The sequence below is a fragment of the Prorops nasuta genome, unplaced genomic scaffold (assembly GCF_024137725.1).
Source record: "Prorops nasuta isolate Cenicafe-Biocafe unplaced genomic scaffold, Cenicafe_Pnas_1.2 PNAS00072, whole genome shotgun sequence".
Lineage (NCBI taxonomy): Eukaryota > Metazoa > Arthropoda > Insecta > Hymenoptera > Bethylidae > Prorops > Prorops nasuta.
This window is the reverse complement of record NW_027116869.1, coordinates 291992-319089: the sequence shown is the minus strand read 5'-3', so window position 1 is coordinate 319089 and position 27098 is coordinate 291992. Positions and strand designations below refer to the sequence as shown.

General features: G+C 30.9%; 1 protein-coding gene and 2 long non-coding RNA genes across 7 annotated transcripts; 2 read left to right on the top strand and 1 right to left on the bottom strand.

Moving 5' to 3' along the window:
- Window positions 1-7: 7 nt before the first annotated feature.
- On the top strand, window positions 8-746 carry LOC136784789 (uncharacterized). The gene is made up of 2 exons (XR_010824461.1): window positions 8-352; window positions 430-746. It is a non-coding gene; the product is annotated as an uncharacterized lncRNA (long non-coding RNA).
- Window positions 675-4351, bottom strand: LOC136784788 (uncharacterized). Of its 5 annotated transcripts, XR_010824459.1 has the most exons (9): window positions 4053-4351; window positions 3519-3976; window positions 2657-3430; window positions 2339-2575; window positions 2130-2266; window positions 1838-2061; window positions 1578-1662; window positions 1140-1504; window positions 675-1064 (listed from the first exon to the last, which is right to left on the bottom strand). It is a non-coding gene; the product is annotated as an uncharacterized lncRNA (long non-coding RNA). The 5 variants fall into 5 exon arrangements; XR_010824456.1 differs by having other exon boundaries at window positions 1578-2061; XR_010824457.1 differs by having other exon boundaries at window positions 675-1024; window positions 1578-2061.
- A 17476-nt stretch (window positions 4352-21827) lies between these two features.
- On the top strand, window positions 21828-27095 carry LOC136784784 (lysosomal alpha-glucosidase-like). The gene is made up of 19 exons (XM_066745679.1): window positions 21828-21985; window positions 22060-22376; window positions 22541-22842; window positions 22916-23227; window positions 23293-23450; window positions 23513-23687; window positions 23755-23845; window positions 23929-24097; window positions 24166-24235; window positions 24308-24412; window positions 24483-24737; window positions 24813-25015; window positions 25092-25199; window positions 25269-25446; window positions 25526-25674; window positions 25752-25836; window positions 25904-26174; window positions 26242-26435; window positions 26509-27095. Exons 3-19 carry the CDS (start codon window positions 22570-22572, stop codon window positions 26590-26592), a joined length of 2880 nt encoding a protein of 959 aa, XP_066601776.1. The 5' UTR covers window positions 21828-21985; window positions 22060-22376; window positions 22541-22569; the 3' UTR covers window positions 26593-27095.
- Window positions 27096-27098: the final 3 nt, after the last annotated feature.

The window sequence follows — 27098 nt, the reverse complement described above, 5'->3', positions numbered from 1 at the left end:
GGGGCTGGACACTCAGGCCTCGAAGGCTCGAATTATTTGTACCGAAGGCAATTCTTAGCCAACCGAAGAAAGTTAAATTCGAAGAAAATACTGTATTTAAGTTGGTAGCAGTGCTTGAGAATGTTGATAGATATAGCACATAAATGACATATATATATGTTGTCTTGTGGATTGCAAAATCCCATGAACTGCCATAAACGAAGACAAAATGAAGAAATAAGATAATATAAAATTATATAAATATAGGTACAAGAGGAAATTTAACAGATTACTTTGGTTTCAGAATTCCAGATTGGTTCTGAAGAAGAAAAATTCGAAAAAGAAAATGTAGTAGCTAAAGCATCAAAAGCTGGTAATATTTTTAACGTTTGATAATATTTAGTTTAATAAATTTAACATTTTAATGTTATTTCTTTCAATTTTGAGAAGAGGTAGGAGGCAGAGAAAGGACGACAATAGTCTGGAAGGGAAAAAGAATAAATAGATATGTAAAAGGAACTTCAATCTACATAACAATTAACAATTAGATATATATAGTATAGCTGTATCTTTATTTTGTGACTATAAATTGACATATATTTATAGTATATAAAATTTAGCCTTTTAATAACATGACATTTTCTATTTTCCAGATTTATTACAATTGTTCCAGTAAATAATATTTTTATTTAAACATGACTGTTACAAAGAATTTATTTTTTGTTCTTCATATAAATATTATAATTAAGAATTACTTTTTTTTCACATGTAAATATTATAATAAAGTTTTGTTTATACAATTATAAATATATTCAGTAGCTGTTCTTATATGCAAAATAACCCAATCGAATGTTCCAGTATTCAATAATAATTCTAATTCCATTGGTGTAATACTATCTTCCAACAAAATTTTATTTCCAGTCCCATAGTTAAAGCCACAAAGTACTCCAAACGAACCTTCATCTATTTGTATTGCATTATTAAAGCGATATGATGTTTGACTGCCATAGTTCCAGTAGCAGTAGTATCAGTGGTAGAATCATTTCTGTGGTAGCAGAATAATTATTGATTACAGTTACAGCAGTCTGAAAAGTTTTACCATAAAGGCATATTACTATAGTGATAAAAGAATTAAAAGAGGAAAATGATAAAGTATTGACCTGATTATTTGTACTTGCCACTCGAATCAATGTTTTATGTCACTGCCATATAGGCAAGATCAAGTGCTATTGCCAAAATGCTGTCCAACTAATCTGTAAAGTATGAGTGTCGCAGCTAGCCAAAGCATAAACAGGCTCATATATGTAGCGAAGAATGAATCACAAAGAAATATATTTAGATTTGGTGTATCTTCATCTTTTTCTCTTGCTAGAAATGCACGTAAACTCGTGATACTTGACCATTTTTCAGGTGAAGTGTTAATATAAACACCGTCGTCTGTTAAATATCGTCTGTGGTATCTATACGATACTATTAAACGACCTCCCATAAAGGTTTTAACGTTTACAAATGCTGGTAGATTGCTCTTATGTTTAACAGAAGAGATAAATTATTAACAATCCTCAAATTAACTTTATCAGCTAAATTGGAATACTGACCTGTCCGTTTCATGGTTCTTTATCACAATTGTACCAGAGTCACTAAGTGATTGATAGATACATGCACTTAGTGCAACCGTAAGATCTCTCATTGTGAATATTTCAGAATAATGTGTATTTCGATTGGGCATAGGTGCATTTCGTAGTTCAACCAGTGTTTGTAACATATTATGCGCCAGAAACCGGAAATAATAATGGATAAAGGAAGTATGAAAAAATCAATAAAAGGATACTAATTGATTTGTAAACAAATATCTTACTTGCAAATGTCTCACTGGGTCAGTGACCATAGTTTTATTGTAAGCCACACTGGCGCTAAATAGAGGTAGCGTTGTAGGGAGCTAAGCAATTGTTGCTGAGTCTTTTCCTGTTGCAATTCTTAAAATAAAAGTACTTATTCCATTCTTACAGAAGCTGAACCACCACCGAATGCTTCGTGTAACGAGTAATATGACAATAAAGTTCTTAATGACGTTTCGTTAAGCTATGGAATAAATCGAATATGATTAATGGTTTAAATTTTTTCTATTTATTAAAAGGCTATTTAGTTACCTTTTATCCACTTTTTCATTTCGCCGTTCTTTGAACTTTTGCTTCGAAATCTAATTTTTCTGCTGCAAGAATTTCATGTAAATTTGGTTGTTCTCTAGGCCTATAAGTAGGTTCATCATTAGTCATTGCTTCATCGTCTAAAAAGTAAAATAAAGTATTATGTGCTTTTATAGAAAGTTAGTGGAGAACATAATAAAATGATATAAGACCTGCATTGTGAGACATTGTTAGCATCGTTATCAGTGCTTGTGCTGTTGTTGCAAAGCTGCCTCAAAACATCATCTGCTTGTTCAAGCCATGTATAGTTGATATCTGAACTGTTCGCTGTCAACCTCAAATCCAGTTGATAATGTTGACAATTCTTCCATGAGATTTTTTAAACAGGCTATAAATTACAGCTGTTGTGTCATGATATCCAGTTGTCCTATTACCTTCTTTAGCTTCTCCTAAAATAAGAATATAAGAATAATTGATTAGAATAATATACCTGCTTGTTAATTAACTTAACGAAAAAAATACAAAAATACCTTCATCTCCAATATATTTAATGCTTCCACCAATTTCTCCTCTATCCATCTTCATTGTTAAAGGAGGACTTCCAAGATCGGGATCTTCACTATTAACTGGATCATCGTCCTAGTTTAATACTAGCTTATCTTCTTTCTTTTTACCACACTCAATAGCAAGTGTGCTCCAATCTATTCATTGCCATGAATCTACATAGAATGCAGAATAATGCTTATAAAAATAACAGATTGACATAAGTTTTGTGAGTGAGGATCTTGTTAACATTATTATGACTTCCTTCGACAGTAGTTTCTGTAATGCTTATATCCTAATCTATTATTCCAGTATTAATTTGAGAACCCTGTACCTTGATCTTACTGGGGACATTAAGAATGCCTGTTATTGAATATTAAAATAGATTAATAATATAAGAGTAACACATTATAACAGCAGCATTAAGTAGGAAAGATACAAATTCAAACTGTCCTCTCTATTAGCATCCATTACTTTATTAGGCAATTTTGATAAGAATTCAAATGCTAGAGCAGGATAACCAGCTTTGAAGAGGGTATGTGCAGTGGTAAAGTATAATTGTTGCACCAGTGGCATAATACTACCTTCCAACATTCACTATTTATCTGGCCTAAGCTTCTGTTTTCAATACCATAAGTAAAGTTAAAAATTACTACAGAATGACCCTCCCTTTTATCTTGTGTTGTTGAGGTTAATTTATTATCTGAGTAGCACTGAGTGCATATGTAAAGATACATAAAATTTGAAAACGTTTGGATTTGCTGAATCAATGTGAAAACAAAATATTAGTCAAGATATAATATAAAAAAAATTTTAGGAAAGTGATTTAAGAGATACACCGTTGCTTACCTATTCTGTCATAAGGCTTTTTAGATTCATCGTTGTATTGTAGATACATCATACCAATGTTGGTTAAAAACAGTGTATTCAGAGAAACAGAATGATTTTTTAAAATCCAAAGCACCGTACTATGCAGGGCAGATCTGTATGGGCCTTGGCATATCCTGATTTTCTCTTTCTTTCTCACATCCTAGTATTCCCTCGTACAACACTTTTCTTAAATTTAAAGATGCTATATTATCCTTGTAAAGCCTCATCAGCACCATTGCAACTTGTAGGTTATTTAACTTATTCACACAACTTCAATGGCATTTGTCAATGCCCCTGCTAATAAGGAAAATGTTTCTGCATACTCAAATCTTTGCTTCCCAAGCAAAGCAACGTTATTCTTTAAAGCTGTTTGTCTCCAGTGGTTCTTAGCAAAATTGTTAGCAAAGAATTCTGTCATTCTTTTGACTCTCTAATTCCTAAAAAGACCCCGAGTAAGATTTTTCTTCTTCATGCCTAAATGATAAATTGCTGTGTCCAATGGATCTTGCTTACGTTGGAAAGCTGCTTATGGCTATTTTTTCTATATATCTTCTAACAAATATGTTACTCCTAATCCACCATCCAACGTTTAGTTCCTTCTGCACAAATCATTTTGATTCATTCTTGAACTAAAATATATATATGTCATTAGGTCTGTTCTCGTTGGCCTACACTTTTAACACTTTCTACACTTTCCGTATTTCTGTCTTTGTCCATTGTATAAGTTGACACCCTAAAAAGTGCACAAAGTGTAAAAAGTGTAGGCAACGAGAACAGACCTATTATGTGTTATATGATATCTATCAACATTCAAGATGGCGGCCCAGCAATTTATCCCTTTATCCCCTCCATCTTGGCTTCACTTTCGCAAGCATATATAGTCACTCGCAGTCGCTCGTATTTTTAAGGAGCCCATATCTGATTCTTAACAGTGATTTATTTTTATGAACCAATTGCTTCGGCCACAAAATATTATATAATATATCGAAAACTTATTATAAATTTCGAAAATCTGTTAATTCTTTGATAAAGTAGATTCGGTCTTACGAAAGAATGAATGAACCTTTCTGCATCTCTAATATTCAAGCTACACTAAATGCATCAATTGCATATACTCCTTATATAGCTTTAACATTCCTGTTCGTTGTTAATAAGAAAAATTGAATCAAGAAGTATTATCCTTTCTCATTTCACTAATAGCGATAATGGAGCGTCTACTATTACCAGCTTCATGGGTGAGCAAGATCGCCTTTTATAAAAAGCAATCGCACAACTGCACTTGCGAACCGTCAAATTACTTTTCACCGATTTTCGATTATTTTAACATACTAAATAATCTTTATAACATTTTTAAATCATGCAGGTTTATAGCCCATAAAATTATGAAAATAACGATATAATAATCATAAAAGTTCGTGACGTCTATTTTTTTAACGAAAAAGGGTACTTGCACCGTAAAATTGAAACCTAACCGTTTTGGAAGTTTGAAAAGCATTTTTAAGATAGCTTAGAACATACATTTTCTTGTGACACAATAAATTGCAAAATTAACATTATAATATTTATAAGGGTTTGTGTCAATTTTTCTTGTAGTAACGAGGAAATGCTTCATGCATACCAATCCGGTGAATGCCCTAGGAAGGCAAAACTTCGAGAAGATCTTTATGAGGCTTCAATATTTTTGTCTTATATTTTTAATATTGCTCTTTTAAGGGTAAACACGAGATAGGTAGCATTTCCTCATTAATTAAAAAAGAAATAATAAGGGTGTCACGATCACTCATGAATATTATTACGCGCAGCTTTCACTATTTAATGGTGTAGAAGATAGTATGGTTGAAATAAATGAAATAAATTTTCTGTCATCCTGAAATTGGTGCCGAAATTTTGAGAATGTTACAAAACCTACTTTTCTTATGCAAGTTCCCTTCATTGTTTAAAAAAAGGACGTTAAGGTTGTCACGAACTTACAGCATTTTTTCCTTATTGTTGTTACTTTTAATAATAAAAAATGTATATTTAAATCGCCGCGCCGTGTGATAGGTATGGCATGGCAATATTCACACCGCGCGATACTCCACACCCCACACGCCGTGTAATGGCACCTTATTACTCTCTCCTTTGTTTTTTTTTTTTTTTTTTTTTTACATGGGAAAAATCCTCCTAGGACACCCTGGGATGGATATAACACCCCTCAAGTTAGTTCTAGGTTAGGCAACTTACGAACCAGCCCGACGGGTGTTCCACCTCAGGGTAGTGTTGGACTCACTATTTTTAAACAGTGCCTACCAACTAAAAAACCCATGCTATTTGCTTACAATAGCGATTGAACGTGGTTGACTCCTTGACGATGCTACAACTACGAGCCATTCCTCCTTCCATAATTATTCCAAGGTATCCATTATCCATGGAGTTTTAAATGAAATAAGAAGATTTATTAGTTGATACATTTTCATGTCTTCACACGTTTCACCGGGGTTGATGGAACGTTAACTCTTTATACTTGAGGTACGTAAAAGATGGTCGTTATGTCTACGAAATGAATAAAAAAAAATTAACGATAATAAGGAGGGGAATTAGAGATTTATCTTATTCAAGCGCGAGATTTAGGCAACTATTGCGTGGTGATAATTATTGGATTAGGTAAAGCGTGGTGAATGTTATGCATTATTTATTTAATGGGAAAACACTCCTATAATGCTATTGCTCAAGTTGCTTGATAACCTATGCCATTCATTGCAATAAAAAATGCTATCATTCATAAGTATCACACTTGTAAGATTCATTCATATTCACTGTCATTTATTGCCCGCACCTGTTGAACCAGAAACGAATGCATGGATATTTTGGCGATATTCATGATCCGATTTACGAATCTCTGGTCACAAGGGTGGCTAATGAAAAGTGAATCCCATTCGTATATTCCATGGCCCAAAATCCATTTCCCGATGGATTGTGAACCATTTAGCCTCCGGTACCTCCAGATACGAAGAGTAGGTACCATAGCGCGATGAGTCAACGCTATGAGGCCTAACCCCGCATATTACTGGATCGGAGCAACTGTGGAGGTGGAATATTTCATTCAGACACGCTACTCAATCGTTTCGAAATATCGAAGAGTTAGCTTTTTCACATTATACACAGCAATCAGTAATCAATGCATTTCAGGAGGAATTTCCGAAGAAACAAATTTTTATTGAGAAATTGGAAGGGCATTCACCGAAAATGTGAACTGAGTATTTAAAGAAATTTCTATTAAGATAGATTGAAAACAAATAAAAGGTTTATTAATGTGTCGGAATGACTTTAAAGATAGATAAATGTTTCAAAGGAACAGCGGAATTTTGAATAAAGCAATGAGGCCTAGGCTTGACAATTCATAAAGAAATAGGATGTTAACAAAGGAGAAATACGAAACATAAATGAACTGTAGACAGAAGGGTTGACTTACAGTTACTATCGTTCTGGCATGCGAACGGTTCGAAACTTAGCAGAATGGTTCGGATGTAAAAATAGTGAATCGGGGTAGGGTCTGTTCTTCGACATATATATATATATATATATATATATATATATATTTAAATTTATTACCTTTTTTGCAAAACGTCGAAAGAAGAAATTGAGAAAAGCATAAAAGCAATTCGGAGCGTCTAATATTATTAGTATATTGCAGTATCTTCTGATAACATTGGTTTTCGATTCAAAAATAAAGTACCATAATGGACTAAAAGAATAGAAGAAGACAGTCTTGCAAACCATTGCAATTAATTAATGTTTTTCTCGGAAAAGACAGTTAAATACTAATCCAAGTCATTTATGTACAATAATAATCCCACAGTTCATGTGTTTGTAAAATCAAGGGCGAGACAAGTTTTTCAAAACATTAATTTTTCGCTTTACCCATCTGTTGGCATACTTTTCTAGAAGCTGCTGACGCTTCTTCGTCATGTTTTAATTTTCTATTACGTTTATTACATTCCTTTTGTATCAAAATTACACATAATTTATGTAATAATTGTTCTTTCAATAATATTTCATGGTTCTTACAGATGAACCATTCGTCAAAAGAAAATTCTTCAAGAATGAATGTTTTCAAACGCAAATAGACAAATATGTCATGTAATGAAATTCTTCGGTTTATTATAATTATTCCAGCTTCTATAATATCATTCAACTTATTGCCACGTAATAAACAAGCCTTACAAGCAGGACATGCTTTCTTTTGAAAGTACCTCATAATTTGTGCTTTAATATCGTGTAATAGTTGATAGTCGTATACAGTAAGTGGTAGAACATTGTTCTCAAACCTTCTGCTACTGGGGCCTTCGTCATATGTGATATTAACTGTTGGATCATCGACACTGCTAGAAATTTTTAGACAATAAATAATGAGGATAAGCCTTCCTTTTAACGGACAAACAAATGATCATGCTTCAAATTGTTGTGGAAATACAGTTTGCTGAGAAGCTCATTGAGAATGAAAATAGTAATATTGATAAGAGGAGCAATAGATATAACCGCGTTAACGATTTATAACATTACATTCTTAATTGTAAATGTTTTAAAAGAGCACGTACATAGCGAAGGTCTGTACCAAACTTTCTTATCTAATTCACATAATACTAAAAATACATTGACGTGCAAATATTTCAGCTTCAACTAATTGTTATGAATAGTTTTCATAGAGAGAAAAAAGTTGTTCCGCAGGAATAGGACCAAAAGGAATATAATTTATTAATTTCTTCATTCTCTTCGAGCATTACTTATTTATAATGGTAAATCTTTCTACAGGAAATTTTGGATGCTACTTTATCTGAGGTTTAATTAATAAACATTCATGGATGATATGTGTATTGTTTTTTATAACTGCAACATTGAGAACTTTTGATTGTAATATAAATTGGCTTAGTATCCGATAAAAGTAAATTATGTTTTTACTATTAATTACTTATATATCATTACTTCCAAGTATGTATAAGCTTCGATTAATGGAAATTATAATTAAAAATTTTCTACGACTTTAATAGACGTCATGAGCAGTTAGCGTGTCACAACGTTTATTCTCTACATTTACATAATTTTAAGCGGAGTAAGTCTATATTGGGTAAACAGTCTAAAAAGAAGCACCAGTAATAGAGCCTTCTAGGTCAGGTGTAACCCTTTTGAATTTTTTTATAATTTGTTGTTTTAAATATAGTACATTATGCAAAACAAACAAATTCAAACATTAGAAACTTGTCGTTGCCCACCACTCTAACTTTTTCTTTAACCGTACCTGGATTTCGGTCAATTGTCTCGCGGTCGCCTTACAATGCGTCACGGGTACAAGAGTGACAGAGATATTTTAACAACGCTCTCGGAAACCAAGCTGAAATGTGCAGAAAATTCAGAGCCTTCTTCATTATAATATAATAAAATGTAAACTGTAAGGTACCACTAATATATAAATAATCGTCCGGTTATCCTCGTGATTGGGCATATTTTCACCTTAAAATTACGCTTAATCTATTGATATTACTTTTACAAATGTTTAATTAATATTATAAAAATTAAAATTTTTGATTGGGCATTGGATGACTGGTTTATAAGGGTGCTACAATTTCGATCGGTTCATTGCCATTGGATTATACCACGGGACTCCATGCTACAACTGCTACATAACATAACGAGACATGGAAAAGTGATATGTAATAGCTAATTAGGGACCTTTAAATTATATTATGACCGATTACATTTCCCAGAGTATACTTCGTAAAAACAATATTGTGGTATTTAAAGAAATGAAGAAATACAATTTTGTATACATTCGAAAGTATTGGTTTCAAAATTTTGGTTTAAAACATGGTGTAACTTCAATGATGTATAATATTTTAAAGACACATTCTTGAGGATGACGGAAGAGCATCTGAGCTAAATCCTAAATAAGAGAATAAAAGAATATTCAGAACCAATATACTGATTATTTACTAAGAATATTAGAGTACTGGACTTTTAGTCCCAGTTTGGCCTGAAGAATGTGTCTTTGAAATATTAAGCATCATTGCTGTAACACCGTGTATAGTCTCTAAATCCTTTTAGAAAAACTCGAGCATCATGTAGATGACAGAATTCTGAAAAATTCTTAATAATGTAGAAAGTTATTGTATTCTTCAATTCTTGTGTCTATAGCATATACTGTGATTCAATGTACTACATTGTTGTAATTAAACATTCAACAAATTTGTATAAATTGATAAAACAAGTTTATATTTACTTTTCTATTTCTTGCGATGTATCTAAACCAAGAATATCTCGCAAAGAATCATCTAAATCATCTTCATCGATATGTAATTGCGGATAATCTACCTGGATTTCATGTTCAACGCCAGCAGCAGGAATATCCTGTGCAAACTGGTCATTGAAAAAATCTCGCTTGCCTAACAAGTCATCGCAGCCTACTAATTGATCCATGCCATCTACTTCGCAATTAGTTCCATCGATTCTTAAATTTGAATATCTTGTGAGTAAAACGGTTCGCCACGCAAATTCAAAATGGGCAACGGTAAGATGGTTATTGTCGCCTTGCTCGCTTTTCAAAAGACCAAACAAATTTTCTAAAGGATCTTGATTTAAGTAACGAAGGTTCAATTCCTGAAAACCCAATCTTTGCAAATCTATCCATAAATCATGAAAAACGAATAAATTGCTTAGCAAGACTTTAGGTGTTGGCGTATTTACAGCACTTCCGTCATAATGATAAAATTTTAAAGTTTCTGCTTTTAATCTATAGCTTGTCCATTTACGAATATGATCGGACGTCGCAGAAATTGGAGCTCTGGTCGAATTAGATTTTTTATCATTACTACTACTACCAAGAATAGAGTCAAACATTTCGTCTATCTCGTCAAATATTTCTGCTGTAATTTTTGCCGTGAAATTGTTTTCAGGATCGTTACTCCACATTTCTCTTAAACTTTCTGCTATTGACTTGCTGACTATCTGAGCAGATTTATTTACCTTCATCTTACTCCTTGAGGAAGGAAATAAATGGTCTTCTGTTAATTTCGTCATATTACCCTGACAATATGTATAAAATAACTTTACAACATCAGACCAATACCCAATCTTCCCACCCCAGTGTATCGTATTGCCAGGATATTGAGATTTAATGTTAATACCCTGAGTAGAAGAAGGGTGCTCTTTCAACCATTTTTCATATCTCCCCCTTAAAGATGTGACAAAAGTTTTAATAATGTGTGGAACATCTGCAATTATATATATTTTATGGTCGTAATTTGGGATTGTAAAGAAATTCCCTGATTGATGAACGTTTGTCTTCCGCGCAAGGTTAGCTAAGGCCTTTCTGTTCGGACCTCCTTGATCGGATACAACAGCAACAATGGTTAAGCCCATATCTATTAAATCTTTTATGGTAATTAACAATAAAGTTTCCAGCTCTGCGCCACTCATAGCCGATTTTGAATAATAATACGACAGAGGCTGTTTCCTTGGGGTATTTATACTTTGAATCATAAATACGAGAACATGATCCACCAAATCACTTTTACCACTAATAAAGCCGGATACGGAGGCCATCCCCTCTGTGTAAATCAACCTTCTTTTCAAGCATGTCTCGTCCATTGTAAGTACAAAAACTTTATCTAAACTACTTAGCCTAGCTACATTCTCTTTAATAGCATTGTATAAAATATCATTTTTACCTGGTTTTATAGGAAAACGTTTAATTGTTCGAGAAATGGTCTTTCTATCGGGCAATATCATGGTATTACCTAAAAATGTGTAGCACTTATTACTACGACGCTGAATATCAACAGCTAGCATTTTCTCGCCTTCTCCGTAACGACGTCCATGAATGTTTCGATTTTGGTTATGAATGTTCATTGACACTATTTCTCGAAGAGCTTTAGAATTTATATTACCATAGGAAGGTTGGTCTTGCAATTTCTTTTTCAATTCTTCGCATTCCTTCATTTTGTCAAAATACTTTTGTTGCATTACACAAAAATCATTATACGAATTTCGTAATTTCGTTAGCAGTATTTTAGTTTTCGGAGAGGGTGGCGTATCTAACGAAATGCCCGCGTCTTGTGCCACCTTTTTTATTGTCAATCGTTCAGTTGAATCTATATAAATTGAAAGTAATTATTATTAATAACAGCAGAATTCTTCTTAAATAATACCAAACAAATAAAGCGAAATATAATTCACATACTTGAAGGTCGCCTCTTTCTCTTGGTATTCGTATTTTCAATCATATTACTCTCAACTTTCTGCAGAATACGGTTATTAATAATTTCATAAATGTATATGTCTCGAGAAGGTCGAGTTAAAATTAATAGTATGTGACGCATTTGCATTATTGAAATAAATGGAGATTATATTATGAAGTATCACTTCCTTTTTATTATATAAGATTAAAAATTAACGCCTGCGTTCATATTTACATATTAGTGAAAACCCATACAGCATCCACATGACTAAATGATATCTTTACTATGTATCACATGACAGTTACTATAGAAGCCTCTCGCGTTAAGGTCGAAATTTGGCACCATAATTTATGAATCATTCGACTATGAGCGCTAACGTGGAGATTAATTTAGAAAGCGCCAAGAAGGAAAGATTGTAAGAGTGACGGAAGCGAGTGTCGTGTGCTGACAAGGAAACAATTACTATTATATAAGTGATCAGGACAGGTTAATCGGGGATTTGGAGAACAAATTTTGAAAATTTGTATAAAAATTACGCGAAATTTTTTTTCAATAGACAAACTGAAATCGGGCGAGTGGCTTTGTTTGGCAGGGGCTTATAGCAAGTCACCAGGATGGTTATAAGCTAACAGGTCGGTTAATCTATACAGATTGGACTTTGGGCGATTTTTATGGAGTGTACAAACAGCGAACAAGAAAGTAAAGATAGATTAAGCAATTCGGAGTGTTTTATGACAGGAATTTTGGCTGATACTGAAGAAAATGACGTTAGGACTATTTTGAAACCAACGCATTGTAAAAGAAAGATAATAAGCGTCGATTTAAAATTTTAATTTTAATAATTGCTAGGTTTTAAGATGGCTTAATGTATGTTTTTCCAAATTATATTGTCGAGAAAAGCCACGGCTCTTTCAGCCGTGTCTATAGAATATTTGTACCTTTAGAATTTGTAATGTTGATTTTTCTTTATTATAAAAAGTAATTTGTAGTTTTCAGTATTTTGTTTTAAAAGACTACATCCCTTGGAAAAATGAAGCGTTAAAAACGATTAGTTTGTAAGTGCTGTATGTGTATGAGAATAAATAAAAATATAATACGCATGCATGTATACCTCCGATGCAAAGGTACACAGTGATATAAAAAACCATTTGTTAATTACCTCAGGATATGTAATAACCGGCTCGTGATTGTCATTCAAATTATAATTTATGAATGATGTGGAAGGTTCATTATGCAAAATTCGACTTGCACACAAAGGAGCTTCGTCAGTATTTACAGGTGTATTTACAAGTGGTATCTCAGCAGCTTTAAGAATGCGCAAAGAAATTGTTTACTTGAAATAGTTAAATAGAAATAACGTAAAGATTAAGAGAAGGCAAAGACAGGACAAAATTGTATTATTAATGTTCGCGTTCAGTTATTTGACATAAGTTTGTACAGTCAATTTAATTTTCTGTTCATCCGAAATGAGCTATTACGATAAATTTATTTAACATTTGATGTACAAAGCGATAAAAAAATTGTATGATTCAGCAGATTTAATTACGTCAGTAAACCAATTGAATATTAATGTTACATTCGCGACTATCATACTTCTTGTTTACCCTAATGAGTTTACATTATTAACGTTTTCAAAATTATCTAGTTACCTTCATTAACAACATTTGAATTAATTGTTATGAACTCTGCTACTTGTTCGTCACTTAAAGATTGTGCCCCGTGTACAATCGGATATGCTGTGCTCACAAGTCGTTTTCCAGCTTGCGTACATTTATAATCAGTAACATTAAAGTGACAGCTGCAAACAAAGCGGCTTCTTGAAAGGAAACTGATGGGTAAGCAAATTAGGTCTTCATTGCCAACAATTTGTATCCATCTTTTGCATCTGTTTTTAAAAATTTAGTAATCATAATGAATTTTTTTAAAGTACAAACACTAATATTGCATGCAGAAAACAATTAAATATTGACAAAGTGACTAATATTATAGTGTCATTGATTAAAATTTCTAAAAAAACTATATATACTAAAATCTTAGTTAACTCTATTCTGTGAACTCTGCATGTGCTGCTTGAAGTTAGTCTCTTTTCATGCTTTAACCACTATCTCTCTCAGCCCTGGAGGAACAGACTTTTCTATTTCATTGCGTATTCTTATTTCTAAATATTATTAAAACCGCATTATTATTTTTTCAAATTTCTTTCAGAACTTTATGTGACCTATTAATTTAAAATTGTACGTATATAGGTCTATAATATGCACGTACACTCTGGGAAATTGAATCGTTCCGAAATGTCAAACGAAATTAAATAGGCCTAAGTTAGCTGGTGGACAAGATTTTTCCTCGTTGCACAGCTTACCTGCTACACCACTGAGTCCCAAGCAATAAACAGAGGGCAATAAACCGACCGAAAATGACTAACCCTTATATACCTGCACTCGAATGATCAATCAAAAATTCTAATTTTAATATTATTAATTAAACATTCTTAAAACTGGTATCAAAACATTGCTTTTATTTTTAAGATGAGAATGAGCCCAAACACGAGGCTAATCGTACGATTATTTCTGTATTAGGTGTATCCTATATATATATATATATATAATTCATATTTTATTAAATTCTAATGAAACTCTGTTTTATTTTGTATTTGTGTTACTTAGTAAATTAAAATATATATAAAACAAAATAGCAGAAAGGATCGACTAACAATTATCGGAGTTAATACGATGTCAATGAAAATAGGAATTTTTCAACCTTCAAGAAAGGGCGAAATATAAATTATGTACAAAAATATTATTAAATAATGGATAAACATTTATTTCATTTAAATATATATGTAATTAAAAGATATGCGTAAATACTTTAAAGTCCTATCTAAATTTCTCAAAAAAAAAGTTTTATTAGATTTAATTAATTCGAGAACTGCAAGATAAATCTAATACAGAAATAATCGTCCAATTAGCCTCGTGTTTAGGCTCATTCTCATCTTAAAAATAAAAGCAATGTATTGATAACAGTTTTAAAAATGTTTAATTAATAATATTAAAATTAGAATTTTTGATTGATCATTCGAGTGTAGGTATATAAGGGTTAGTCATTTTCGGTCGGTTTATTGCCCTCTGTTTATTGCTTGGGATTCGGTGGTATAGCAGGTAAGCTATGCAACGAGGAAAAATCTTGTCCATCAGCTAACTTAGGCCTATTTAATTTCGTTTGACATTTCGGAACGATTCAATTTCCCAGAGTGTATATGCGTAACGAGCAGGCATGCTATGTCGCTCAAAGCTACAGCTGCATGCAATTTCAATTTGAAATATATAGTAAACTACTGAATGCAATTAAAAAATAATAGAAGGGTTTACGAAAGGTCTTGAGATATGGTACAGGAATGTGTGATATAGGCTAGCGATGTCCATTTAAAAAGGAAAAAAAAGGAATAACTACATTTAGATCTTTCTATAATTCAAATAATTAATGGCAAAAAATAAAAAGAAAGTCACATTAAAGGGACACATTTAGAACTGTGAACATAGAGATAACGTTTTCAATTGATGGAATCATTGAACAGATTTTTTCACAAAAACCTATATTATGGCTTCCCCTCTGTACACAGGGACTGTCAAATAAAGTGATCTAGTGTCCGAAAGCGAAAGAGTCGCGATGAAAATCAATAGGCGTATCATTGATTGATGATACATAAAGAAGTGAACAAGCGGCTCGTTACGTTTCTTCTTCACTAATACAGCTTCGCGGAATAAGCAACATGTTTTTATCAATGTAATAATCGGTGAAATTAGAGTAAGAGAAAGATAGTGTGCAATTATTTCTCTCTCTTTCTTTCCCTCCCTCTCTCTTATTCACATGTACATACAGAAACCTTCAAATATTAACTGTGTTATATTCAACAAAGGTAAAAATAAACCTACTACTGTGTGTATATGTTTGAAATTCAAAAAAAGGCTAGAAAAAAGAGTACCCTAATTCCTTTTCACTCTGAGTCCATCAATTGTTAGAATAGCAATTGAAAATATTTCATTGCGTGTGGAAGTAGGAATGATAGAGGGAAGAACAAGTTAGTTATGCATTTCTCTGTCTATCATTAATGAATCGTGCGCCAATATCCGCCATTAGGAATTATACGCTTTGAAAAGCTGGATAATTTTTTCTACATAATTTTAGGTCATGCTATATATATATATATATATTAATCCCCTAACCTTTGAAGATCACGTGGAAAACGGAAGAAAGTGCAATTCTCTTTTCCCTGCTTATGACCGCATAATGTAATACAGCACACTGATCGAGTCATGCTGTCCAAATTTCTGAAGTAATTGGTTGATAAATGATAAGAATCCTTTCCTGTGTTAGCCTGTTCAGTTGAAAAATCCTGTATTTAATAATTCTGAAATTATTCTAGAAGTGTAGCCTAATAGTATTGAAAAAATTAATAAAAACCAATTTGTAAACACTTTATGACGCATGTTTATTACATATTAAGGCGATTCATAATAAAATGAATGAAGCAATTCCATCCACAGAAAATTTCATGTATCATAGCATCTTATTAATTTTAATAGTCTCATTGGCTCTTGATAATAAATATATTATTCTCAGCAAAAGCCTGTAGGGATGATGAGTTTCAAAGGTTTTTGTTTTTACTGATAGATATGTAATGAATTTTCAATCGGATAAACACGTGAACAGAGAAAATGACAAGCAATTTGCAATTTTAATTCCAGTACCGAATAACGAGGATGTAATTAGAATTTTGTGGACACTTGTTTTAAAAAAACTATTTCTAACATATACTAAAAACTCATTTCATACTACAAGTTCTGTTCCCTCTATACCCATACAGGACCAAATGACTTAAAGATATCTTTTAAACATAATTTAGTCAATTGGATGACTAAAATAAGATTATAAGAGAACTTTTAGTCAAGTGTGCTGTAGAGGTATTATTAATGGGATATATCACCAAAATAAACCAAATAAATCTGATAAGTTTAACCAGTTAAAATGAAAAGTTTTACCAACTTAATTTGCACTACAAGGATATCAGCTATACTATACTACCAAAATATTTTTACAAGTTTGTCCAGAATATAAAATAGCTCTTTCAGTAAATATATGAACAATGTATAAGATAAAATATGTTACTGCATTCGAATAAAAATTCTGAGTTATTCCACAAGTTCACTATATGTGGGTAATTGCAATGGGTATGAAATGTCCTTTCGTAATAAGAATGCCTTTGGCACCACAAGTTCTGTCAACTGTATTATGTCATTGGGAGAATACGCATGTTTCACCAAAAAGATTTGACAAGTTGAAAATGCTAATATGATACTTTTACCAATTTAATTTACTTTTTAAAAATATCAGATATATATTAGTAAAAATTCTGTAAAAGTTGGACTCCAATATAATACATTACTTTGTGCAAATGTATGAACAATGTATAAGATAAAAATAAATGTTACTTCATTCGAATAAAAATTCTGAGTTATTCCACAAGTTCACTATATGTGGGTAATTGCAATGGGTATGAAATGTCCTTTCGTAATAAGAATGCCTTTGGCACCACAAGTTCTGGCCACTATATTATGTCATTGGGAGAATACGCATGTTTCACCAAAAAGATTTGACAAGTTTAAAATGCTAATATGATACTTTTACCAATTTAATTTACTTTTTAAAAATATCAGATATATATTAGTAAAAATTCTGTAAAAGTTGGACTCCAATATAATACATTACTTTGTGCAAATGTATGAACAATGTATAAGATAAAAATAAATGTTACTTCATTCGAATAAAAATTCTGAGTTATTCCACAAGTTCACTATATGTGGGTAATTGCAATGGGTATGAAATATCCTTTCGTAATAAGAATGCCTTTGGCACCACAAGTTCTGGCCACTATATTATGTCATTGGGAGAATACGCATGTTTCACCAAAAAGATTTGACAAGTTTAAAATGCTAATATGATACTTTTACCAATTTAATTTACTTTTTAAAAATATCAGATATATATTAGTAAAAATTCTGTAAAAGTTGGACTCCAATATAATACATTACTTTGTGCAAATGTATGAACAATGTATAAGATAAAAATAAATGTTACTTCATTCGAATAAAAATTCTGAGTTATTCCACAAGTTCACTATATGTGGGTAATTGCAATGGGTATGAAATGTCCTTTCGTAATAAGAATGCCTTTGGCACCACAAGTTCTGGCCACTATATTATGTCATTGGGAGAATACGCATGTTTCACCAAAAAGATTTGACAAGTTTAAAATGCTAATATGATACTTTTACCAATTTAATTTACTTTTTAAAAATATCAGATATATATTAGTAAAAATTCTGTAAAAGTTGGACTCCAATATAATACATTACTTTGTGCAAATGTATGAACAATGTATAAGATAAAAATAAATGTTACTTCATTCGAATAAAAATTCTGAGTTATTCCACAAGTTCACTATATGTGGGTAATTGCAATGGGTATGAAATATCCTTTCGTAATAAGAATGCCTTTGGCACCACAAGTTCTGGCCACTATATTATGTCATTGGGAGAATACGCATGTTTCACCAAAAAGATTTGACAAGTTTAAAATGCTAATATGATACTTTTACCAATTTAATTTACTTTTTAAAAATATCAGATATATATTAGTAAAAATTCTGTAAAAGTTGGACTCCAATATAATACATTACTTTGTGCAAATGTATGAACAATGTATAAGATAAAAATAAATGTTACTTCATTCGAATAAAAATTCTGAGTTATTCCACAAGTTCACTATATGTGGGTAATTGCAATGGGTATGAAATATCCTTTCGTAATAAGAATGCCTTTGGCACCACAAGTTCTGGCCACTATATTATGTCATTGGGAGAATACGCATGTTTCACCAAAAAGATTTGACAAGTTTAAAATGCTAATATGATACTTTTACCAATTTAATTTACTTTTTAAAAATATCAGATATATATTAGTAAAAATTCTGTAAAAGTTGGACTCCAATATAATACATTACTTTGTGCAAATGTATGAACAATGTATAAGATAAAAATAAATGTTACTTCATTCGAATAAAAATTCTGAGTTATTCCACAAGTTCACTATATGTGGGTAATTGCAATGGGTATGAAATATCCTTTCGTAATAAGAATGCCTTTGGCACCACAAGTTCTGGCCACTATATTATGTCATTGGGAGAATACGCATGTTTCACCAAAAAGATTTGACAAGTTTAAAATGCTAATATGATACTTTTACCAATTTAATTTACTTTTTAAAAATATCAGATATATATTAGTAAAAATTCTGTAAAAGTTGGACTCCAATATAATACATTACTTTGTGCAAATGTATGAACAATGTATAAGATAAAAATAAATGTTACTTCATTCGAATAAAAATTCTGAGTTATTCCACAAGTTCACTATATGTGGGTAATTGCAATGGGTATGAAATATCCTTTCGTAATAAGAATGCCTTTGGCACCACAAGTTCTGGCCACTATATTATGTCATTGGGAGAATACGCATGTTTCACCAAAAAGATTTGACAAGTTTAAAATGCTAATATGATACTTTTACCAATTTAATTTACTTTTTAAAAATATCAGATATATATTAGTAAAAATTCTGTAAAAGTTGGACTCCAATATAATACATTACTTTGTGCAAATGTATGAACAATGTATAAGATAAAAATAAATGTTACTTCATTCGAATAAAAATTCTGAGTTATTCCACAAGTTCACTATATGTGGGTAATTGCAATGGGTATGAAATATCCTTTCGTAATAAGAATGCCTTTGGCACCACAAGTTCTGGCCACTATATTATGTCATTGGGAGAATACGCATGTTTCACCAAAAAGATTTGACAAGTTTAAAATGCTAATATGATACTTTTACCAATTTAATTTACTTTTTAAAAATATCAGATATATATTAGTAAAAATTCTGTAAAAGTTGGACTCCAATATAATACATTACTTTGTGCAAATGTATGAACAATGTATAAGATAAAAATAAATGTTACTTCATTCGAATAAAAATTCTGAGTTATTCCACAAGTTCACTATATGTGGGTAATTGCAATGGGTATGAAATATCCTTTCGTAATAAGAATGCCTTTGGCACCACAAGTTCTGGCCACTATATTATGTCATTGGGAGAATACGCATGTTTCACCAAAAAGATTTGACAAGTTTAAAATGCTAATATGATACTTTTACCAATTTAATTTACTTTTTAAAAATATCAGATATATATTAGTAAAAATTCTGTAAAAGTTGGACTCCAATATAATACATTACTTTGTGCAAATGTATGAACAATATATAAGATAAAAATAAATGTTACTGCATTCGAATAAAAATTCTGACTTAACCAATATTTAAATAGAAAGAATATAAAATTTCTGACCTTCTTTTACCAATCAATTGAATATTTTTAATATTCCTCCTGGCTGCTGAACGAAAACTGGTGATGGCAATAAATAACTTCTTCACAGAATATAACTTAACTGGAACAAACTGTAGTCGTTACACAGATTTCCCGCCAATTTCGTACACTTCCACAAATTTTCAAATTTCTAAGGTAAACTTAATCTGATGTAAACATCAGCAAATCAGGCAGTATGCTGTCGGTCCAGTAGAACGATTAAAACATTTAGAGCCATCAAAATCTGTATGCTTGCGCCATCTGCTATAAATCGAACAAACTATAGTAAGCAAAACGCACTTTACTCTGTAACCAATTTTAAAGATATACTATCACGCCACCTATGAAGTGCTGCCAATTATCAGCCTTAATATTAGTTAAATTCTTAGGTTGGCTAAAGATTGCCTTCGAGCTCTGAGGGACAGATAAGAAAGGGTGGGGGTAGCTGAGTGTCCTACCCCTGGTATAACAGGTATAACGTTCGTTTATAGACTTATACATTGCAGTGCGCTTTTACGGTACTGTGAAGTTTTTATGACGTAATGATTTTGATGTCATTTCCTACTGCGGGTACTGCAGCCAATGAGAACCGCTTTAGTCGCAGATATTCAACATTTGAAAACTTCAATGTTTTTATAACTTTTTATGTCACTTCCTACTGCGAATACTGTACCTGAAAAGGTAGTGTAGCAGGTAGCTGCTGCAGTACAGCAGACGACACCAGCCAAAACACGAGTAAAGGGCATTACATACACGGCAAACACGCAAATAAATGCCATCAACGCAGACCTTCTTATTAATGTGTATGTTGCCGCTCATTTTGATTTCTAGTTGTAGGCTACTCCAGTCAAATTAAGGTTAAAATGCTCAAATATATATGTATAAAAATACTTAAGTTTAGGTTTCTTTATTTTTTGTTTAACGACGGTCTACTTAAGAAAATAAATTTCGCAAAATTTGAAGTCTTAGGGTATGAGCTTAGGGGGGATATATAAGTAAAATTTGCTTTTGACTACTTTTTTTCATTAATATGAACGACGGTGGGATGAAAGAAGGGTAAATAATTATATCTCGACTTCTGTTGACTGAAAAATATGTTTTTTATTTTTTATATTACTCAAAAAAATATCTAAAAATTTTATTTAAAAAGTTATAAATCAAAATGCGAAAAATTGGTATAAGTTAACTTATTTAATTTACAATCTCTTAAGCTAAAATGGTTTTGATTGGACAAATATTCATATGGTTTTTATACATCTCATAATTTACTAGAACACTTTGATTAATTAAATTCTATAATTTTACGCAAACAGAGCATGGACACAGGGCGCTTAAGTTGATTTTGTTCGATCACGTATACACATACTACTGACACCTCTTCAAATAACCAATTAATATACGAAGTTATAAATAAAATACGTATGATAATTGTCCAAAAGCTAAATGATATGGGTTACCATGGATTACTTATATGTATACCATCTAGGCAAGAATACCATGCATTTTAAAAAAACTGTGCTTACAAATTTATTCGCAAGATGGTGTGGAATACAGTTTATTTCAAACTATTTTCATTAAACAAATGTAAAGTCTTTTCCAATCGATTAATGCAAATTGCATGTTTTTGCATATGTATGATAATATTGATAATGTTATTGCTGAGGGATTGAGACAGTTGTGATCGATATCGGCTATTTTTATGTATAAATATAATACATAGCTTATGATTGTAAACTATAATTTAAATGAATATAATTCCCCGGTATAAAACAGAAATATTTTCGAGCTTAAATAATTTTTTAAAATTATACCAGTTAATTTTCTCTTCTTTTAAAGTAATTATTATCAGTCTGGAGTAGACAAAAGGGTATTCATAATAAATTATCAATGAGAAATATTATATTACTCATTTTAACTGATAAGGCTTTGAGAGGGAATGGAACGAACAACAGGCGTCAGGCAGTGCTAAGCAAATGAATGTTAATTTAGATCTGCGTCAATCGTGACAGAAAGAAACTGAATTTGATTACTATTCTTTTACGTATTTTTATGTAATATTATAAATTTAAAAATTAATGAGAAAATTAATCAACACATTTGGTGGTCTTAAATTTAATGGTTGGGATATATTATATTAAGGTTATAAAAATGTGGTAAGTAACATGATAATTATAGAATTTTACATATTTATGTTTAGATGTACAGAAAACAAAATATTAGTAAATTTATTTATTATTATAACTTTTATAGTAAGTTAAAGTTTTTTAATTGGTATAAAAACTTGAAAAGTTCAATTATGTGGTTATGTGATTTTCAGTTGACTGTTTATTACAAAAAAGAATTAAGATGCATTTAAAAGATAAAAGAAACAAAGAACTATCCCAGAAATTATTTAAGCAAAAAGAGCAACAGCTAGCATTACAGGAATATTTAAAAATTGATTATTATTATGCACTGTTTTTCATTGGTACTCTACTTTTATTCATTACATTTTATGAATGTTTAAGATCAGATTATGAAAATGATCTAAGCAAATCCTATTCTGAAATTGTTAATACGAGTACTCAACTATTAAAAAAGTTTAATGAGGAATTAGAAATAAGGCAAACAGAAGTAAAGGTAATGTTACTATCTGCTTTTATTATTTATGCTAAACCTTAGAAGTATATATTAATGAAATCATTATTTTCAGTGCAATGTGATTTCTGATGTATTAAAATTTGATTGTCACCCTGAAAATGGAGCATCAGAATTAAGTTGTCAGGATAGAGGTTGTTGTTGGAAGCCTCTACAGAAGCAAAAATCAAATAATCAAACTCCTTTAAATATTCCATATTGTTATTATCCTAATGGCTGGTCTATGTATGAGGTTTATAATGTTAGTGAGAAAGAAAATGAAATTTATCAGTTTCTTAAACAAAAGAGCCATTCGTTTTATAAAAATGATATTCCTTTGGTAAAGATGGAAGCTCTTGGTATTGACCAATCAACATTGAGAGTAAAAGTAAGTAAACAATTAATATGTAGGTAAATTCATGCAATTGATATTAAAATGATATTTTTATTTAGATTTATGATCCACAAATTAAACGTTATGAACCACCTTGGCCTATTAGACCTAAGATTAAACCCTCTAAAAAAAGAATGCAGCAGAAGCAGTATAATTTTAAAGTGGATTATTTTCTACCTGGTTTTAGCATCAGTAGAACTTCAACTAATGTGACTTTGTAAGTATCAAATTTAAGTAAAATTATTAAACCTATATTTTTTATTTATATTTCTTATTTAGATTTAACTCTATTGGAATTGGAGGTTTCATTTTTGCTAATCAATTTCTGCAAATAAGCTCAACTTTGCCTACAAGCAATATTTATGGCCTTGGTGAACACAGAACAAAATTAAAATTAAATACTCATTGGCAGTCCTTTACTTTATTTAATAAAGATCAACCACCAACTGAAAATGTATAGGTTCAGTTCATATTAATTCACTTATTTTATTGCTTGAAAATTTATTACTTCATTCTTTTAGGCAAATTTGTACGGCTCACATCCATTTTATTTTATTATTGAAGATTCTGGAAATTGTCATGGAGTTTTATTTTTAAATAGTAATGCAATGGGTATGTATGCTCTATCTAAATAATGTATATGTGATAACTATGTAATTATAATGAATTATTCTTAATGGTTTATGTGTAACCAGATGTGATACTGCAACCATCACCAGCCATAACTTTTCGATCTATAGGTGGTATATTTGATATTTACTTCTTCATGGGACCAACTCCAGCAGATGTTTTAAAACAATATTCAGAAATAGTTGGTAAACCTTTTCTTCCTCCTTACTGGTCGCTTGGCTTTCATTTATGCAGGTAACTTATTACTACTGTAATATGCTTAGTATCAATTAATGTTTGATAAAAAAACTTGTTTTATCAAGATTTGGATATGGAAGTTTAGAGAAAACGAAAGAAGTGTGGAAAAGGACAAAAGATGCACAAATACCATTTGTAAGTATTAAACATTGTGTTTGTATTTGTATTTGTAGTCCTTTCATGAAATTCATATTTTTTTTGTTTTAGGATACTCAATGGAATGATTTAGACTACATGGATAAAAACAATGATTTTACATACAATAAAAAAACATTCAAAGACTTACCACAATTCATAGAAGATATTCATAGTGTAATGGATGCAGAAGATACTTTGAAGTTTAATAATGAAACTTATTGTAATGATAGGCATATTTTTTTAGGCAGGAATGCATTACATTCCATTGATTGATGCAGGAATCTCAAATGGAGAAAAGAATAGTACCTATCTACCATATGATGAAGGAATCCGAGAAAAGATATTTGTGACAGATGAATTTGGTAATCCATTTGTGGGTAAAGTATGGAATTTAATTTCAACCGTCTGGCCGGATTTTACAAATCCTAAAACACCAGAGTACTATCGTAGAATGATGAAAGAAATGCATGATAACTTTGCATTTGATGGTGCTTGGATTGTAAGCATCACTTCATTTTTAAATTTATGATTAATGTTAATCCTGTGGTATGTATAATATTTTTCATTTTCTTAGGATATGAATGAGCCATCTAATTTTTATAATGGCCATAAAAATGGATGCTCACAGAACAACTTAGATTATCCTCCATATATGCCAAATGTGGTTGGCAATCTACTTTCATTGAAAACATTGTGCATGAATGCTAAATTAAATTTAGGAAAACATTATGATCTCCATAATCTGTATGGTATGAGCCAAGCCATTGCTACAAATTAGTATGTAACAAATTATATCATTGTTATATAAATTTAATAATGTTCCATAGAAATGTTTATAATTATAATATTTTAGTGCTCTAACACATATAAGGCAGAAGAGGCCATTCATTATTTCAAGATCAACATGGGAAGGGCATGGATTTTATGCTGGCCATTGGACAGGGGACATTTATTCATCTTGGTATGATTAAAATTCTCAAATAATGAAATATTTTGAGGATATTCATTGTTTCATGTATGCACATTCTAGGCACGATTTGAAAATGAGCATACCTGAAGTTTTGGCATTTAGCTTCTTTCAAATTCCAATGGTCGGTGCTGATATTTGTGGATTTGATGGGAATACCACAGTTTCACTTTGCAATCGGTGGATGCAGCTTGGTGCTTTCTATCCTTTCTCGAGAAATCATAATTCAGATTCAACAATTGTTTGTTTTTAATTGGTTGATTTGAAATTACTCAATAGAAACCAATTATTTAATATATAGCTAACATTTATTTTTACAGGAACAAGATCCGGTGGCAATGGGAGAATTAGTCGTGTTATCTTCAAAAAAAGCTTTAAATATTCGGTACCGTTTATTACCTTATTTATATACCTTGTTTTATCGTGCTCATAAATTTGGAGAAACAGTAGCTCGTCCTTTATTTTTTGAGTAAGTTCGATATATTTTTATTCATTGCAATCATTTTTTAGTTATTTATACTAATCAGTACAATTTTATTTTAATAGATTTCCTTTTGATTTACAAACGTACGACGTTGACACACACTTTTTATGGGGTCCTTCGTTTATGATTATTCCTGTTTTAGAAGAGGTAAAGTTGTAAGATTAGTTTAATAGCTTCAGTAACACTATTCATTATTCCTTTGTCTTTATTAAAGGATAAACTAGATGTCTCAGCTTATATACCACGAGGATTATGGTACGACTATTATACAAGGAATTCGTTCTTTTCGATTGGTAAAAATTTTACCTTTGAAGCTCCATTAGATACCATTCCTCTGTTAATTCGTGGTGGATTTATTCTTCCTGCTCAAAAGCCAGGTCTTACTACTGTGGAAAGTAGAAAAAATGATTTTGAATTAATAGTTGCATTAAATCAGTTTTCGGAAGCAAATGGTGAGATGTACTGGGATGACGGTGACAGTTTGGGTAAGTAAATCCGCATATGATTATAATAATAGAATAAAGTGTTTCTTGATATTTATTAATTTTGCAGATGCAATTGAAAACAAGAAATACATCTGGGTTGAGTTTACTACTAAAAATCAAACTTTAACAAGCAAAAATATAGAGAAAACTACATTCAAAGATGATGCTATACTTGGTAACATTGAAATATTAGGTATAAAAAGAAAAGTATCACGAGTTTCTTTGAATGATAATGATATTGGATTTCAATATGAAAACTCAGTAAGTAGACTATAAATATTTGTATAGTCTTGTTTATTTGTACATTTTTATTTACCTATTAAAATTCTTTCAGATTTTGAAAGTTGAAGGATTGATATTAAATTTAAAGAAAGATTTTTATTTGAAGTGGCAATATGAAAGTGATAAAAAAAAATAGTCATTATATTAAATTCTGTATATATTTTCGCGTGTGTATTAAAATCCGAAAAGTTATAAGTTTTTCCTATGAATATATTAGAAATTATAAGTTCTAAATATCACTTATTACAGTGGTGCAATGAATAATATGCGTGAGATAAAGCTCATATATACATATATATATATATATATATATATATACACATACATATATATGTATAGGATATTTCATTTAAATCGTCCCAGATTGTAAACATTAAAAATTTATTCATCTTCGTAAATATAAGAAATATTAATCTCTTTTGTAATGACTTTCTGAAAGTACTTTTTATTCAAATAAGAAAAAAATGTTATGCAACGAATGGGCATTTTTATAGCTGTGATAATAAATAAATATCTACATCCGAGGTCTGGAGCGAATTAAGTGGGACACCCTGTATATAGACTAATATTTTTTATACATTTATAATATTAAATATTGTTCCTAAAGTTGAGAGGTAATAAAGAAATATAATGAATAGACTT

What these genes read in the sequence shown, in the direction of transcription:
- LOC136784784 (XM_066745679.1), top strand. Translation starts at nt 22,570, where the DNA reads ATGCATTTAAAAGATAAAAGAAACAAAGAACTATCCCAGAAATTATTT. An exon ending in TTTAAATAGTAATGCAATGG is followed by an intron (nt 23,846 to 23,928) that starts GTATGTATGCTC and finishes ATGTGTAACCAG; the next exon opens with ATGTGATACTGCAACCATCA. An exon ending in GCTCGTCCTTTATTTTTTGA is followed by an intron (nt 25,675 to 25,751) that starts GTAAGTTCGATA and finishes TTATTTTAATAG; the next exon opens with ATTTCCTTTTGATTTACAAA.